The sequence below is a fragment of the Camelus bactrianus genome, chromosome 9 (assembly GCF_048773025.1).
Source record: "Camelus bactrianus isolate YW-2024 breed Bactrian camel chromosome 9, ASM4877302v1, whole genome shotgun sequence".
NCBI lineage: Eukaryota > Metazoa > Chordata > Mammalia > Artiodactyla > Camelidae > Camelus > Camelus bactrianus.
The window spans coordinates 48,916,305-48,934,347 of NC_133547.1; the positions used below are offsets into that span (position 1 = coordinate 48,916,305).

At 47.6% G+C, this 18,043-nt stretch overlaps 1 protein-coding gene across 2 annotated transcripts in view; it reads left to right on the forward strand.

The window, feature by feature from the left end:
• ZDHHC7 (zDHHC palmitoyltransferase 7) overlaps window positions 1–18,043 on the forward strand; it is a 65,521-nt gene that overhangs the window by 42,600 nt on the left and 4,878 nt on the right. For both annotated transcript variants that reach the window (XM_010967848.3, XM_074370324.1), the window contains 3 exons: window positions 11,234–11,319; window positions 14,164–14,494; window positions 17,879–18,003. In XM_010967848.3, coding sequence (XP_010966150.1) covers window positions 14,180–14,494; window positions 17,879–18,003 — 440 coding nt within the window. In that variant the 5' untranslated portion in view covers window positions 11,234–11,319; window positions 14,164–14,179. The remainder of the gene's footprint in view (window positions 1–11,233; window positions 11,320–14,163; window positions 14,495–17,878; window positions 18,004–18,043) is intronic.

The following is an 18,043-nucleotide window of genomic DNA, read 5'->3' on the forward strand; positions in this document are numbered from 1 at the left end:
TCCCCGGATCCCTTACTTCCTCTTCTCCACCCCCGCCGCGCACCTGCGACCTTCCCGAGTTCTTCGGGAACACCTCTGTGCTTGCGCTTGACTTCCCTTCCAGGTGTCTCCTTGTCACTCCTTAGTGAATATCTCGAGATAGGGCCCGAAGTGCAGCCCCAGCTTTTCGCCTGACCTTGGGCATGACAGTCAGCTCTCTGAGCCATGGTTTACTCCTTTAATAACTAATAACGGTGTTATTGTTAGGACCAGAAGAAAGAGTGGCTATAAACCCTCTGTAAGCTGTAAAGAGTAGTTTATAGGCATGTATTACAATGGGCTTTCTTGAACGTTGCCCATGGCTGTTCGAACGCTCCTGTTCTTCCCTCCCTTTTAAGTTTTACCTTTCCTCTTTTATTCTTTGCCCACCTTCCCGGTTATGTTCCCTTCTTCCGGTGATCTTTGGGGGTTGCCCGCCAGCGCACCTGGGACAATCAGATCAGCCTTTAGGGCAATGTTTGCATCTTTTCTTGCTGCAGCCAAGGCTCATGTCTACTGAGGAGTCATTGCTGCTGGAACTGTCTCTTTCCGCTGTTGGATGGACAGACTTTATTAGCTTATGAGTAACCAGTTTTTTGGAGGTGTCAGAAGAACTGTTGATGTAACTGCCTTAAAACCTTTTTTAGTGACCAGATTGTGTACAGTGCTGCCCAGTCAATGCCGCAGTGTAAACATTTGCAGTGTGCTTAGTATTTGTACTTAATGCTCATAGATTTATCTGTATTACTACTACTCGCTCAGATGGTCTAGAAATCTAGGCCAGTATATATTTCTTCTTAGACTCTGCACCTCAGAGATGATGAATTTATTCTTTTGATACTTTTACTACTTTTACTTACCTAAAGTCACCTTTCAAAAAGTCAAACTAAATCTTTTTGATATCGTCTTATAACTTTCACTTATCTAAAAGTCATCTTTTAAAAAGTTACCTTTAAAAAAGTCACCTTGTTAAGTTTGCTTGTTAGGAAGTCAGAACTTGATTATCAACATGAAAGGCTCTTAGGATATTTGAAAAATGGAATGGAACAAAAGTACTAAATTGCATTTCTTGGACATTCTGGAAAATAGAAGGGTTGGGGTTACCAAAATTATTTGGATTGTGTACTTTCGGGAGTGAGGCTGGTAGGTTCACGTTGACTTTTGAGTTGTGAGATGGAGAACTGGACTATTTGAAGGTAATTTCCTAAAGAATTCATAAAACAGCAGCTGTCAAAGCATTGTGAGTAGAGATGTATACAGAAGTATTTTTTTCAACCAGTAACTCAGCTCCTGCCTCGATGACAATGAGTGAATTGAAACTTCACAGCCATGTTAATCAATGCACTAAAAAAGCAGAAATCCTCTTCTAGAAATGATAAGTATTAGCATGAATAGAATGACCTCAGTGAGAGAGAAAGTACTAAAAGGAACTTTATGTAAGAACAGTCTTGAGTCAGTCAAAAGGTTGGACATGCTTTTATGTTCTTACTGAAACTGTTACCTGCAGGCTTAGACTCTTCAGTGACATAAATAAAATAATCTTTGTTAATTTGAGGAAATGTAACTAGAAGTTCACATGTCAAGTTAATGTTTGGGATGAAATGAGAAGTAGTTTTCTTGATGATTCCAGAACTTCCCTGTTCCAATCCATGCTGAGCAGTTCTACAAGGTAATTTTCCGGAAGCTGCTTTTTGGAGATAAGTTTCTTAAAACTAATGTTTTAATTATAAAAGTAATATATGCTTCTTTTGTTAAAAAAAAAAAAAAACAGTAAGTATAGCGTCTAAACACTCACTCTCACTCCTTGCTGTCTCCAAAGCCAGCATCCAGGGTCAGTGTTAACAACCTGGGTGTGACCCTTCAGCTACAACACAGGAGAAGAGTTTAGGCCACTTGCAGAGTTGGTCAGCTACACAGTTCAGAGGGAACAGTCCACTCAAGACCACCGTCACTTCTGACACCACTCCAAGTCTGGGGGTTCCCCAAGCCAGCCTCAGGTTCGGTTACTAGCTAGAAGGCCTCACAGGACCCACCTGAAACTGTTACGCTCAGAGTTATGGTTTATTACAGGGGAAGGATACAGGTTAAAGTCAGCCAAGAGAGCGGCTCATAGAACAGAGTCAGGGAAGTTTCAGATGTGGAGCTTCTGTTGTCCTCTCCCCAAGGAGTCAGGATGTGATACTTTCCCGGCATTGATGTGAGGCTCGGTGCTCATGGTATTGCCAACCAGGGAGGCTCGTCTGAACCTTGGTGTTCAGAGTCTTTGTTCGGGTTCTGTTACATACGTGTGATCCGTTGATTGATTGACTGACTGCCCACATGATTGATCTCAGTTTCCAGGTCAGCAGATACTGTGTGACCCACCACCCTAAATCACCTTGTTGGTCTTTCTGGTGTGACCAGCCCCCACCCTAAATCACATTGTCAGCCGAGGACAAAGGCCAGATCCCCTTTTGAGCAAGGTTAAATTCTTTATTACACAGCATCCTTCCTTAAAAATATGCTTTTTAAAGAATATGTGTGTGTGTTTATGTATATATATATGTATGTATGTGTGTGTATATATATTTGTGTGTGTATATATATATAGAACTGAATCATTGTACTGTACGCCAGAAACTAGCTCAACATTGTAAATCAACTATACTTCATTAAAAAAAAAATACACACACACACACACACACTTTTTTAAAAGGAAGCAGGCTCAGATACAGAGAACAAACTAGTGGTTACCAGTGGGGAGCAGGAAGAGGGGCGGGAGATGATAGGGGTAGGGGACTAAAAGGTATAAACTACTATGTATAAAATAAATGAGCTACAAGGATATATTATGAAACACAGGGAATATAGCCTTAAAACATTGTGAATGTTGTACACCTGAAACATATAATATTGTACATTAACTATACTTCAAGTTAAATATATACATATATATTTTTGCTTTACCAGTGTTGAATGATCCTTCCTTCTAGATCGTGGAGGAGACAAAGGCCCCGGGGGAGAATTCTCGCAACTTTGATTCCTTTCTAGCTGAGAGATCTCCAAATGTCCAACAATCTTTGTCTTCCCCTTGCCTCAGAGAAAGAGAATGCCTCCTTTCCAGTGTTAACATGTGTCTGTACTTTGGTCTGCCTGTTATGGAACAGGCATTTAGTCATTTACTCTCACTTGCCTCTGATTTGTTTTTTTCTTTCAGTGACTTCTTTGCCCGTATCCACAAACATATTCTTGTCCTGGTACTTCATTCCATTCCTGAAAAGCCTTGGGTAGAATCCACATTCCTTATGGGGCCAAGATAATGCCCTATACTGTTACAGCACCTCTTAGTTTTGAAAACACTTAAGTTATCTTACAAGTGCCTTGTATGTAGTGGGTTCTTGGTTCATGTTTGATTAATGAATAATTTCACTAGGCGGAGAGTGAGAGTCTTCTAGTTGGGAGGAGCAGGAGCACGGAGGTAGGAATGAAGGCTGTGCAGTGCAGACGAACCTGGAAAAGCAGGGAGCCAGGCTCAGTGGCACCTTGAACACCGTGGTGGTCCCAAGGTGTGGCCCTGGGAGGGTAGGATTCTGCAGAGGTTTAGCCAAAGGTGGGGGCACCTCGTCTTGGGTTGTGGGAGAGGTGAGAAGGGAAGGCTCAGAGCTGCAGTAGGGAGTGTCCGCAGCACAGAGGAATGAGGGAAGAGGGGTTGTGTGTCTAGAGGTTAAGCACTGGTTCCAGGAGGAGTGTTGTCAGGAAATGGAAGGAGAGGCCAGCTCTGTGTCAAGCCAGTGGTTTGGTTCATTCTGGGAAAGGGTGCAGTGCATTTGCAGTCCCAGTAATAAGCAAGGGCAGTCATGATGGAGAAGCTTCCAGTTTCTGTTGAGACAGGCTGGCTCTTACAGTATTTGTTGAAATGTTTTGAATTCTTAGCGTTCCATACTTCCCCAATTCAATTTATTCATTACAGAATGCATTTTCTAAAACCAAGTACTCTGGGAGGCAGTGTATTTTAATGGAAGAACATGGGCTTTGGAATCAGAACAGTCCTGACTCCACCCTTTACTGGCTGTGAACTTGAGCAAGTTAATTCAGCTCTAAGGCCCAATTTCCTCATCCCCCAAGAAGCTAATAATAGCACCTTGTTTTTAGGATAGTGGCGAGATTTGACGTGATGTTGTATATAAAGTTACTGCCGCACAGCACATATTACTGGCCTTCCTTTCGCATTCCAGTATCTTTCATTGTCATTATAACTTGCATATGAGAGCTGAGTTCACTGTGAACCTGTCAGATGCGCCTGTGGTTGCAGGTCTGGTTCAGTCCGATGTTAGAAAAGTTCATTTCCTATTAAATAAAGAGACCAGTGTAGGGAGATACCGAAAGAAGCTGGGATTCACCAACCCAGCTCAGGCTCAGCTCTTCCTTGGGACAGGACCCTTGAAAGGGCTTGGAACTCTGGGATTCTTTTTGTTTCTGGGTTTGTTATTCTTGACAGTTTAGTTACTACCTGGGGATTTTCTGAAATAGCTGCTCCATTTGACTTTCAGAGCCAGGCTGTGGCTGGTACCGCGAGGGGGCGGGGGTGTTGCAGCCTTTGCTGTGTGCATCCCCATGCCTTCAAGATGCCTCATGCAGCCTGCACACCAGTTGACACAACTGCAACTGAGACTGCCCCAGAGAAACCCCTGCCAGTGTGGGCTTCCCTCTTTTCCCCCTCTTCCCCCCTTCCCTCAGCCTTTCCACATCTCCCGGACCGTCTGACCTCACCCCAGCCATGTCTCCCACTTTGACCCTCTTTCTTATTCCTTTCGTGTTCCTGTGGGGCTCATTTTGGCTTTTCCCCCCTCAAGCACACCCCTGCCTCTCTCACTCAGCAAGTATTCTCAGAGCTCCTAGTGGGCTCAGGGCAGGCAGAGGGTATCATGCGGAACACTCTGTTGAGGTGGCAACAGAGGAAGAAGACAGCCCAAGATGGAGAGGGGTAAGAGGTGAGGTCTGCAGCCCCAGTCCGGGCAGGGCTTTATAGCCAAAGGGAGGCCTTTGGGTTTTATTTTAACTGCAGAGTCAGCCTTTGGATGGTTTTACTAAGTAGGAGCAGCAGGATCTGGGTGCTGAACGGGGAGTGGGTTGTGGGTGAGTAGAGGCCATGAGTGTGGAAACAGAGCGCTGCTCTGGTGGGGGCTCCCGGGCCTTGTTCTGGAGGGTTGGGGGTGGCGGAGGGGTCAGATCCCCGGTGGTGTTGGAGGCCGAGCCTGTAGGACTTACTGATGGGTTAGATGCGGGGAGGTGGGGAGAAGAGTGAAAAGAAGCGTGAGCCCTGTTTTGTTTTGTTTTTTGGGTTTTTTGAGGTTTTTTTGATCTTGGTAACTAGATGGTGGCGCTGTTTATTGAGATGGGAAGAGTGGAGTCAGAGCAGATTGGTGGGTGGAGGGATGTTTCTGCTTTGACACTAATGAGGAGTTGTCAAGGATTGGGGGTCAGAGATCCCCAATAGTGTATTAATCATCTGGGAGTTTCGCATGTATATGTAACTCCATGGAACAGAGATCCTGTGAGATCATTTGGAGAGCACACAGCTAAGAAAGAAAACCTAGGATTGAGCCTGGCACACCCGACATTTCAGTGCCTGTGGAGGAGGAGGAAAAGGAGGAGGACCTGGTAAGAGAACGAAGAGTGGCCAGTGGGGAAGGAGAAAAACCCAGTGTGGTCCCACCCCCGCCGCCCTCTCTCCAGGTTGACCTTCCTCTCTTAGAGCCTTGGCTCCTTGTTGTGTGTTTCTCAGTTTGCCCTCTTTTATTTAGTATGAAAGACCTTCCTGGAAAGGTTAAATAAGTTAACTATTCACAGTATGGACAATGTGCCAACATACCATCGAGACTTGGCTTTTGTTAGCTTAATGTTCTGTTGTTTTTTCCCTTTAAAGTTAATATCCTGTCCTTCAGATTCAGTCATTTGAGAAGAAAATTGTGGTTCATATGGCGTACATTGTTGGTCTGGTTTGAAAGCACAGACTGAATTTTTCCCAGTTGCAGGGTGATGGAGAAAACATTTAAGAACGTGATTGCCGTCTCAGTAAACGCACTGTGGGAGATTATCTGGATGCTCCATTCTTTCGCCAGGTTCGGTGAGGACTGTCCTTTCTTTAGTCTCCCGACCTGCCTCGGCCCCAGCCTGGCTCACCTGCCATCTCAGATGGTGACATGCCCAGGACATGTGTTCGTGTCCTCCCTTTGCCTCCCCATCTACATAGCAGCCTGTGTGCGGGGCCACATGCGAGAGCTTGTTGTTATCCTGAATGGCATCTCCTCTGAGTTCTTAAAATTCTCTCTGCAGCCTTCTTTTTTGATCATAATTATTTATCTTACATCATAGTGAGTTGAGAAAATAACAAGAAATCGAGGAAATGCACTCAACTAAATGATGGAAAATGGACAAGGTAGAATCACTGAAGAGAATAAATCACACACACACGGTTCCCATGCCCACCCAGCCTCAGTAACCCCTGGCTGCCAGGTCACGTCCAGGCCTGGTTCTCAGTCTCCCCAGGGCTCCAGTTCCTGAAGTTTTCTTCCACCCAGCTTCTCAGGCTGCTGCCCTTCACCAGGCCTCTGTGGCATGTCATATCGGTCAAGTCTTGCATCTGATACCCTGGTTTTCTGTCATCATCTTTGCTAACCCCATGTGAGCCTTTGGGGTGCCAGGCTGGACTTCTGGATGAAAGGCTAGCCGTTCCCAGTGCTTTATTGGAAACCAGGGGTTTGCAACACTGTCTGGCCCACAGTGCTGTGTTCTAGTGCTTTCTTGCCACTCCCTGCCCCCTTTTCCCAGTCTCAGTAGCTCTTCCTGCGCTTTCCTCCATGTTGGGCACCCACAGCCCACCTCTTGCTGGTGCTCAGAACCGCTTCAGCTCTGGTTCATCCATCTTCTCTGTGGTCTGGGGAGGAAGGGTCACTCTGCTCTGTCAGCCGTCAGCCCCTGGCATCTGCACACTGGAACTCTTATTCTTTAAAACCAGAAAAAAGTGAGCTTATGTTGCTTTTGTAGTTGCAGGAAAAGCTCAAATAAGCACAAAATCAGAAGAAAGAAGGGAGCTAGCTTGACAGGGCCACTCGGCTTATATTTTCTTAGTCTGATCATCTAATTGGCTAGTTAGGCAGATGGTCTTCATTCCCTTATCCTTACACCACTTTGGGGCCGTCCTGGGCTTTTTAGAAGTGTGGCACAGTCAGCCCAGATGCAGCACGCGGACTTGAGGGAGCCCTGGGGACAACCATGACTTTGGGCGGGTCCAAGGGGGCTCATCTATCACATGGGGACACAGCACTTCTTTATGGTCGTCGTAGCTTTAAATGAGATAATATGTGAGAGGGAAATTGGAAAAAAAACTTTTTTTCCTTCTAGCCACATTAGTCCTTCACTTAACTGCATTTAAAATTTTTTCTTCTTTAATTTTCTCACCAGCCAGTCTCCAGGCTCTGGACACTTTAGTGAAACTGCTGGGGAAGGTCCTGGCGCCTCCTTGGTGTGTTGGCCGCTCCAGCCTGCCTTCTTGCTCATAACCCCCAGGCCCTGCTCCCCAACTGGCCTAGGCTCCTCCATCTCTGCTCTGGGTCCTGGCCACAGCCTTCTGGTTGCCTGGATTCCTCCTTCCATCCCAGTCTTACTTCATCGCCAGTTATCTTTTTAAAAACATCTGTCTGTTTACCAAAGTTCTTGTGTCTCCCTTTGCAGCAGAATGAAGTGGTGGATTCCAGACTCCCCAGCTGGGCCTGCAGCACTTTGCTGGGGCCACCCCCCTCCTTCCCTCTGTTTCCCTTCCCTGTCTCCTGCCTCCTGGGCTCTGAGCCTGCAGCCCTGCAGCCCTTGGACTCCTTCCCTCTCTGCGCCTACTCGCCCTGTTCTCTCCTCCTGTGCAGTTCTTGCTTGTCCAGCAGGGCCGCTCATGCCATCTTCTTTATTGACACTTCCTCCAGTTCCGCTGGACGGAATAAGCTGTTGTCACCTCTCTCCCTCGTCACCCTCTGCCTCTAATACGGGCATCACACTTCGCGCATTATTTACAAGGCAGAGTCTCACCTCTCTTGTCTGATCGTGGATCCTCCATCCTCTATCCTGGGTCCTTGAGTGGAGGCTGGGCCCCGCTCCGACGTTTGCATTAAATAAATCTCTAACTGCGCTGGTTGGCTTAATATGTTTCTGTGCCTGAAGCAGAGATTTGCGTATTTCTGGTTGTTATAGGTCATCAGTGGGTGTATAAAGAGTAAAACAGTGAGTGTAAACAGTGTTTTTTTGTAAACGTGAACACCAGACTCCAGGGTAGACTTTCTTTTTATCGCAGTAGTGAAAATAAATTGTATCTTGATTCTTTTTTGTAGTAACTGATTACCAAAGGATACTGATGTCTTTTGTTTACGTGTTTTCAGTTGGTTTATGAGGAACGCATCCCTGTTTGTAGGCACAGAAAAGCAGTGAGGGGAAGAGATGGAGACACGTGCCTGAAGATGCTGTTAAAAGTAAACCTAAGATGGGGTCTGCAGGCTCGCAAAGGCGGGGACTGCGGGGGAGACTGGTGTCAGCAGCACCAGCTAGAACTGGGCTGTTCCTACACTCTTTTCACCTGCACGTGTACCTGTTCTGGTTGTTTTTTCTCCTGTACATTTTTATATTGGGGCATAATTAACATACAATGAGACACACAGTTTTAGGTGTATCGTTCATTTTGTGTGTATGTGTGTTTTTAGCAGCTCGTTGAATTTTGTTTCCACAGTGCGTGTACCCGAGTACCCTGCTGCCCTTTTCAGATGGTGGGCTTTCCATCAGCTCAGAAAGTCACCTTGGGCTTTCTGTCATTCCCCCTTGTGCTCAAACCCCATTCTCATTTCTTTCAAAATAAATTAGCTTTGCCTGGTTTAGAGTGCTGTGTAGATGGACTTGTAGTGTACATACTCCTGTCTGGTTTCTCTCACTTAGCATAGTATTTTTGAGATTTATCCATGTGGTTGCATGTATCCATAATCCTCCCCCCACCCCTTTGATGAGAAGTATGCCATTGTATGAATATACCATGGTTTGTTCATCTCCTGGTGAGAGATACTCGGGTTGTTTCTGGTTTGGTGAGTATTATGAATAAAAGCAGCTGTGAACAGTTTTGTACATGTTTTGTGTTCATACTCACCTCCAAGTAAATACTTAGAAATGGAATTGCTGAGTCACAGGGTAGGTGTTGGTTTAACTTTGAGAAAGTGCCAGACCACTTTCTGAAGTGGTTACTACATTGGTTACTTTATAAAATGTATGAAAGCAACTGGGGATTTGGTCTCATTGTAGAGATCCTGCTATAGACCTGAGGCTTTGATTGACAGTCCTGTGTTTTGCAAAGCTGGTTTTCTTTTAAAGCAGTGCTAACAAACTCGTTTGAAGATATTCGAGATGAATGTGAATAAAAAGTTGAAAATATCATTCAGCATAATTAGGCATTACTAGTTCAGAGTGTTATTTGGCATTTAAAGTTGTTGGCTGATGCATAGATACTTGAATCAAGTTACTCTATAGAAATAACATATTTTAAGTCACCTTTGTTTAAGCAGCTTGTGATTCATGGCTACATTTGTTACTAAAAAGCTCAGAGGGGCCTCAGAGCCACAGATATGGGAACTTTGGTGTGCAAGGTGGCAGTGGCGGGTGGTGGTGTGCAAGGTGGCAGTGGCAAGTGGGTGGGAGGTTGTCCAGGTACATGTGGAGGGAGGACAGGGTCTCGAGGAGACCAGAGCAGACAGGCTGGCAGGGGGGCCTGACCGTGGAGCTGGCCCTGGTGGAGGGCCGCACACTTGAACAGGAAGCAGCGAGAGGAGGAGGGTGTGACTGGTGGGAACACCAGACTGTGCTTGGTGACAGGGACCAGGGAGACTTACCCTGCTCACCCCTCGATTCCCCCATCCCTTCTTTCCTGCCAGCCCTCCCCCCTGCCCCGTCCCGGGTGTCCTGCTTAGGGGTCTTGGTTTCAGAAAACGGACACCAACTCAGGGTCTGCTGAGCAGAAAAATAATGCATTAAAGAATATGGGATGAAAGCGGTGGACAGGATGTGAGGCACAAGGGGCCAGGCAGCGGGGTGGGGAGAGGGGCAGAGGTGGGCAGAACTGTGCTGAGGAAGGCGGTCTTGTTGGTCCTGGCCACCTCTGCCAGACTTCCTACTGTGTGGAGGATGGGCTCCTGGCTGGGTCCTTTCATTTTATTTTATATTCTCTCCTAAGAAAGGTCTCCCTCTGTGTCATTTAGTTCTCCCTTCTGGGAGATTTTCCCACTCTGTCGTCCAGTCCTTTTTAAGATTTAAAAATTCTACCATTCTATTTTTATTTTTCAATAACTAGAACATTCCCAGAATGTTCTTCTTTTTGTTTCACAGATGCAGTCTCTTCTTGCTTCTTAAATTTCTCTGTGCATCGTGCCTGCTCTGGATTCCTCTTCCATCCTGTTTCTTTCTGGGGCTCTGGCTTCTTCACAAGCCTGACTGTTGGCTGTCCATTTGTATTTAAGAATGAGATATGCCTACGGGGGGATGTGCTCCGGGGGCCCTCAGCTTAGAGAGACCTGGCAAGGAATCCTGATCTCTTTGGTGGGTGCCCCCGCATCTTGATGTCTTTAGGCCTTTTCTCTTGGGCCAGAGGAGTACTTTTAGGGGTGCTACGTCTCCTTGCTCATGTGCTAGTGAGCCCAGTGGGAGATGCAGCAGGGATGTCATCGTTCAGTGGTGGCCCTACTCAGTTCTACCTAGTCCTTGCCTGCCTCATTCCCTCCCACAGCGGGCCCAGTGCACCTCTCAGCTCTGGGTCTCACTCTGTCCCGTGTTTTCTGTAATTCCTCTGCTGTGGATAGTAAGTGGTTGTTGACGTGAAATGCAGGTCGGCCACACTGGGTTTGGATTGTCCCCGGAGATCATTCTCAAGGGATTTTGGCTTATAGATTTGTTTAAAACCAGGGCTGAAGTAACAGGAGGGGAAAATGGACAGGTTTAAAATAATTAATTTTCAGAACTGTCAATCAATTTACTAGTTATGAAAACTTAGAGGTGTAATAACTTCATAGTTAAAGATAATTCTGAATAACAGAACTTTATGTGTGAAGTTGGTTTTATGTGTGTGTATATATTGCTCCAAAAATAGTACACTAAGAAGTATTATACACTCTTGTCATAAAACAAGTAACTTTTCTAATCAGATTTTATTATCTTTCAGATCCTATCATACCGGAAAGTATGCACCTTAAGATCCTGAAGAAAAGGCACAAAATGTTCAAGTAATGTTTAGAAATAACTTTTAAGGTAAGAGTGATTGCTTATTTAGGTGTATGATGACTGTTTCTCTAACAGCTGACAGCAGCTTGTACGTTGCTGAAAAGGCGATACAGGGAGTTTGGCTGGTTAACAAGTATTGTCTTTGCTTTGCTGACCACCTGTCCTAAAAGAAGAGTGTACTTCTGGAGGAAGAGTCCCCGGAGTGAATTGGAGCAAGTACTTCAAGACGAGGGGGATGCTGAAGAGAAAACACCCCTGGAAAGTTTTTGCTTGAGTGGTCGTCCCCTTAAATAATGGAGCTCTGCAGTGTTGTGTTTAGTGTTCTGGGGAACTGACTTTATTTAACTTGAAGACAAACAGCTCAGTAGACCAAATCCCATTAAATTGGCCATTAAAGTAGAAAAACAATGTGACGTCTGCCCAAGTCTCTCAATGCACCATACTTTCAGGCTTCTCTTAGACGTGCTCTTCAGGGCACTCAGTCAGTGGCGGGTGGCATCAGTGTAGACTGAGGCTGAGCCCGTGCCCTTCTGGTGCGTTGAGGTTGCCAGGTGTCTGCTTTCGCGGTCCCGGTGTTTTGGGGTTGGTTCCGGGGGAAGGCGTTGTTTCTTCATTTCCGCCCCTCCCTTCCCCTGCGATGACAAAGTGAGAAGCAGTGACTCAGCAGACTCTGCGCAGTCCCCCAGGTCACTGCTTTGTCCAGCCGGCCTCGCTGTGTTCATTGATTGCTTTCGTGAAAATGACGTGACTTTGGATATCAGATTGTTTTCCTTTTGCCCAGTAGATTTTACAGGTTTGGCTCTGATGCACACGGGCATTGTGCATCAGTGTCCTCACTGTCCCACCACACCCACCAGTGTGGGTGTCTGTGTGGTCGCGTGTCCTCACAGATAAGCTGCCATCTGTACCTGGGGGAAGGCCTGTGGCCACGGGCTGCATCCTACTCTGCATCCCCTGAGAAGTAACCTGGGATGGGTGCAGGCATCCCAGAGGCTTGCAGGGTCCTGTTTTCTAGGTAGAACTCAGGCTGCACACATGGGCCCTGACAAAAGGCTAGGCTGTCTCTGGACATGCGATTCTGCAGCTGACTGCTCACTGCCCAGCAGGCAGGCACCCATTTCTCATAGAGAGTGTCCTATCTGAATGTAGTGTAAAGCAGAGGGACTCTGGTCAGAGGAGTTCTTCCTTGATATACATTTATGATCCACTAAGAAATCTATGGAAATCACTAGGACATTGTTTGCATCTGGCAGGAACCAATTTCATGTTGTTGCTTCTGCCTGAAAACAAACATGCCCTTGCTGTGGGCCCGGGGGCCTGCAGGCACTCACAGGAAGCCTGGAGAAAAGACCCAGACCTTCCCACGAGGGGCTAGCGGTCAGCCAGGGACTGAGACATGAACTTTCTCTTAAGGCAGAAAGTGGTGAGTCCACTGCACGTGGGGCTGGTGAGCAGGCCCTGGTCGGACTTCCAGATGCTGTCTTGGCCCCAACGGAATCGGGCTTTGCAGTGGTGTAGGCAGAACCAGTGTCCACTGTCCTCTCCAGAGAGTTGTGGCCGATGTTCAGAGACCCTGTTCAAAGTGCTCTTCAGCTGAAGGAGGAGTATCTCTCCAGGATCACTAGCTCAGGAGAGAGAAACATCAGGTCCTACAGGGTGGGTGGGATTCTGCAGAGGGAGTGGGCTCGGCACAGCTATTTACAGGAAGGCAGCAGACGCATCTGGCTGCAGGAGGGTTCCAGAAGAATGGTTCGGGTCTGCCCGCATTCTTCTCTTTAGTTTCTTTTTCATTTAAATCATTTTAAAGCTATTTTTGTCTGATCCAAGAGCAGACCGTGGGGAACTATTTCATTTCTCTCTGGTACCAGTCAGTATCTCTATATCAAGAGGGAATTCTGCAAAGAATTTGCAGAAGGAACTCTCATCAGCAAATTCATCCTTTCAGTCAGTGTTTTCATAATTATTATGCTCCAGTTGCTGTCAAAAAAAAAAAAAAAAGTAATGCCCAGATTCCAAAGTCTGTGCTATTAACGAGTTGTAGCAGCCCTGACCCCAGAAGCATGCTTTCCACTCCTCCACGTTGAGACCAGTCTCTCGCTCTGTGCCTGTTTGAAAGGAACAGAGCCAGAGTAGAGGACGCGCTTGGGTCATTTGATAAGCACTGTCAGTGTTTCCATCCGCTGCTGAGGCCAAGTGAACTGACTCTGTTTCCTTGTCTCTGTTTAGCATGAATGAGTATTACTACCCTTATAGCAGACGCTGATGAGAGGAGGTTATAGGTTTAAAGAAGCAGCAAAACATTTACTCGGAAAAGTGCTAGTTTTTCTTTAGTTTCTTTGGACCCTGTACGTTCTCAGGTATCAAGTACTTTAGGAAATATGCGAAAGTTGTCAAAAGAATGCATTAATGAGTGAAAGAAGCTTTTGAAAGATTAAGAGAGGAAGGGCATTCTAGAAACTTAAAGAGTTAAAGAAGATGGAGTTTAAGGAGTCTCCCTCAAAAACATGCTCGCACGGTATCATAGTTAAAATGAGGGAGAAATGAATGAACTTGAGAAAAGTCAGGTGAGAACTGTCACTGCCGCACTCGTGGGCCAGCCTGGAAACAAGCAACGAAATAGTCGCTTGTCCATCAGCCTTCATCTGCTGGTCACACATGTGAGCTAGTGAACCTCGGCTGGACAGAGCGGGCCACAGGCTGGCATGGGCAGCCATGGTCCCTGGGCTCATCACCAGGCAGGGAGTCTGGGTGCCGTGGTGTGCGCCTTGCTCATTCCCTGCTTTGTCTTAGTGCAGGGTGGCTGTGCTGGCCATAGGTGACCATGTCCCCTGCCATGTGAGCCTCTTCAGTTCAGTGTCCCACCCCCTCTAGGGCACGTCAGGAAACCATGCCATCATCAGGACACCGGCTCCGGGATGTTGAGCATCATCCTCTCCTGGCTGAAAATGACAATTACGACTCCTCCTCCTCATCATCCTCCGAGGCCGACTCGGCAGACCGGGTGTGGTTCATCCGCGATGGCTGCGGTATGATCTGCGCTGTCCTGACGTGGCTTCTGGTTGTGTATGCGGATTTCGTGGTGACCTTCGTTATGCTGCTGCCGTCCAAAGACTTCTGGTACTCGGTGGTCAATGGGGTTATCTTCAACTGCCTGGCTGTGCTCGCCCTGTCATCTCACCTGAGGACCATGCTCACCGACCCTGTGAGTACTGCCCGTACCGCCCGCAAGCTGGAGGGCCCCCTGCACGTGGGGCCTTGGGTTGTTACGAGTTCCTGGGTACAGGCTGGTAGCATTTTTCATGGCTTAACTGGAGAGCAAACATCGCCCGTGTAGAAGTGATAGCACAGTCTGTTCATGGAAAACATTCCCACTGGGCTGTTTATTCAGATGAAGAAATTGTACTCAGTAATTTCTAAAATCCCTTCTAGTTTAAGTATTTTGTTTCTCTAAAGAATGGCCTGGAAGCTGAGCTATCTGGCCTGTAGATTTCACTGCTTTACTCCCTTTTCCAGTTGTCTTTGGACTACAAGCAACTGACTTCTTGAGGCTAAAGGTTAGCTGTTATCTCTAAGTTCCTTCCAGCTTTGCAATCCTCTTATTTTCATGTCTCAGCCAAAATCTGAAGCAAACACCTCATTCTCGCTGGTAAAAGGCCAAGGTTCACACTTGGCAGGGAGGAACAACCCACTAATCACTGGTGCCATCAGGGTGGGTGTGACTTTGGAAGAAGCGATTGCTTCAGAGAGGTCAAGTGCGGGGGTGGTGTGGGGACTGACACAGGTGTGTGAAAAGAGAGCAGCACCCCTGAGATAAAGAAGGGCCAGGTTTAGCCATGAGCTACCTGAGTTCCTGGTGTCCTGAAGGCCACTGGGTTCAGACCCATCACATGAGGTTTAAGACCACTGCTCCGAGGTTTTGAGACATCCTCTGGGTAGGGCAGGTGCAGATAGTGGATTCCAGGCTCGCCCCAGGGCCTGGAGGAGATGCCAGGGTTGAGAGGTGTTGCCTCATGTGGAGGGCTGCCCTCAGGCACAGTGACAGGGGTCCCACTATCAGTGGAGCTGAGCGTGGTCAGGTCTCAGCAGTCCATGTGGGGTTTCATTTGAAAAGATTCTTCCCACAGAGTTGAGTGGTTTTAAACTGCTGCTGCAGAGGCTCCTGATTCGTAAATTAAAGTCTGCTAGGTTCATGTCTATTGGTAGCTTTCTCTAAATAGGTACCAAGAGGTTATAAGGATTAGGGCTCTGAAAGCACGCTGATGGTGATCGGTCCGCGGACCGTGGTGGATGCACTTATCTGACTTGTGCTGCATCCGAGCTCCTCTCTCAGGGCACTGCCCTTGTCACCTTGTTTGCCTCGTAGACAGCCTGGGCCTGGGCCAGTGTCGGGCCCAGCCACGTGGGCAGCTGTCACAGTCCTTTTATATTCTTTCTTGTTTGAATCAGGATCCAAGTAAGACCTGTACTTTGTGACTGCTTGTGTCTCATCTCACTCTTCTTTGTGCCCCCATCCCCCTTTTCTTGGGATTTTTTAAGTTGAAGAAACACGGCCTTTTGTCTTGTAGCTTCCTCCCACTCTGGGGTTTTCAGCTTACATCTCTGGGTTTTTACGTGCTCCTGGTCCCACATTGTCCGTAAACTGGTAGGTGGACCTAGGGAAGGCTGCGGGCTCCATGGCCCTTAGACCCTGGGGGTCCAGCGTGCGTGATGGGGAACCAGGGGTCCAGATGGGAAGACATGGAAGTAAAACAGGAAAAGAAAGTATGCTTTGCAGAGCAGAACTTCCCGGAACGTATGACATGGTGGGGAGCACTTTTCCTGAGCATGGCATTATTTCTTCCTCCGTGCTGGGTCAGAGTGGGGGTGTAAGAGGTTGGCACAAGGAGAGCCGCAAGGAGTCAGGGAGCCGTCAGGACTGTGTGCACAGGGGGAACGGTCAGACTGTTCTGGGGTAGGCAGCCCCTGGGCTGCCTGCCCAGGGGTCTGAGCCACGGAAAATACCAGAAAACACCTTCCCCTTCACACAGACTCCTCTTGTCACCTGATGTGTCTCCCCTTTGATATGCAAACCTGTCCTCTGGCAGCAGTCGTTGGAGAGCTCAGTAACAAGGGGGGTGTGGAGGGCGTGCCCCCCACAAACATGTCATACACGTGTTTTACTGTGGAAAAGCATGTGCGGGCCTAGAAGAACGAAGGTGTGTGTAGTTTTTAAACCTGGTCCATTTCTCCTGTCATGGACCGTGTAACGCTGAACTGTCAGCAGGCGTGGATGTACAGCTTGTGGGGTTTTATAGAATTGTAATGCATCACAGGGCTGGGGCTCCTGGCTTGTGGAGGAAACAGGAAAGAGCCCAGAGGGTGTCGCATAAATGAGTCAGATGTTGTACCTGACATTCTGATGTAAATTTTCAAAAATAAGCGTATAAACCCTTCACTATTTTTACCTTCTTTAAGGAGACAGTTGGAGTGTTAGGAAACACTAGTATCTTGACCAGAACAGCTTCCTGGTGTTAGGACGATGGATGACTGTGCTGTGTAGAGGGAGACCAGCTGCGCTGGAGGGCTGGGCAGTGGATGGCCTCTCCCCAGGGCACCTCACAGGGTCTCACTTCCTGCTGGTGGGAGGGCTGCATGTCTGGCTCCCTGGGGGCCTTGGAGCCAGGGGTCCTTGGTCCATCAGGCTCTAAGGAGCTCCAGTGCTGAGTCCTTTTCTGTCCCCACCTTCCTCCCGTCTGCCACCTCTCACCCTTCCATCTCTTCCTGCCTTCATTGTCACTGCAGCACTGCAGTGCTGTCCCCAGGGGGCTGAGAAACAGGGTTCAGACCTTGTTCCCTACCTACCACATCCGCCCTGGTCTGTCAGTCCACCCAGAATGGTCTTCCAAACTGTCCCCACTGCCCAAAGAAAAGTCCTGGCCCCATCATAGCCGGCTCGGGCTGCCTGCCCATCTGAGGCACACGGATCCCGTTTCCCTCACCCCCCGTCTCCAGCTTCCCTCGTGCTTGGGGCTCGTGCACATGGCCCCACTGCTGCTCCTCCCTTCCCCGGTCCAGTCAGGGGCTCAGGGCCTTGCTCTCCAGGCTTGTGTGTGACCACTCCAGATTAGCTTGGCAGAAATGGCTGATGCATTGCATAACTTTAAAATCATAAAAGATAAAGTCCTTTTTGAGATTGCTTTGTTCAGTGTTCCCTGCCACAACTGACAGGGGAACTGGGAGTGCTTATCAGGGAAACTGGTGTCAACAGGACAGACCGCACCCTTGGGTTGGAGGGCTCAGCAAACACCTCGCCTCTGCTGTGTCCTGCAAAGAGTTAGAGAAATCCTGGTGACTTGCCAGTTTGTGAAGGATACCACACTATTTATTTTGACTGCATTTTAATGCAAATGTTATTTTTCATGGAAAATAAAACTTCTGGTCCTGGCTGAGTGACACGGTTAGTTTTCATATTAATATACTTCACGTGGCAACTACAGCATTATAAATTATGTTATCATATATAAAACCTAAGACTTAATTCCTACAGTTATTGATTTTTTTTTTTTACCTTTCGTCCCAGCTAAAGTACGTTCTTATTAAACCGTAGGGGGCAGTACCCAAAGGAAATGCTACTAAAGAATACATGGAGAGTTTGCAGCTGAAGCCTGGAGAGGTGATCTACAAGTGTCCAAAGTGCTGCTGCATCAAGCCCGAGCGCGCCCACCACTGCAGGTACTGTGGCCCTGTTGCAGAAAAATGTTACAGCTCAGTT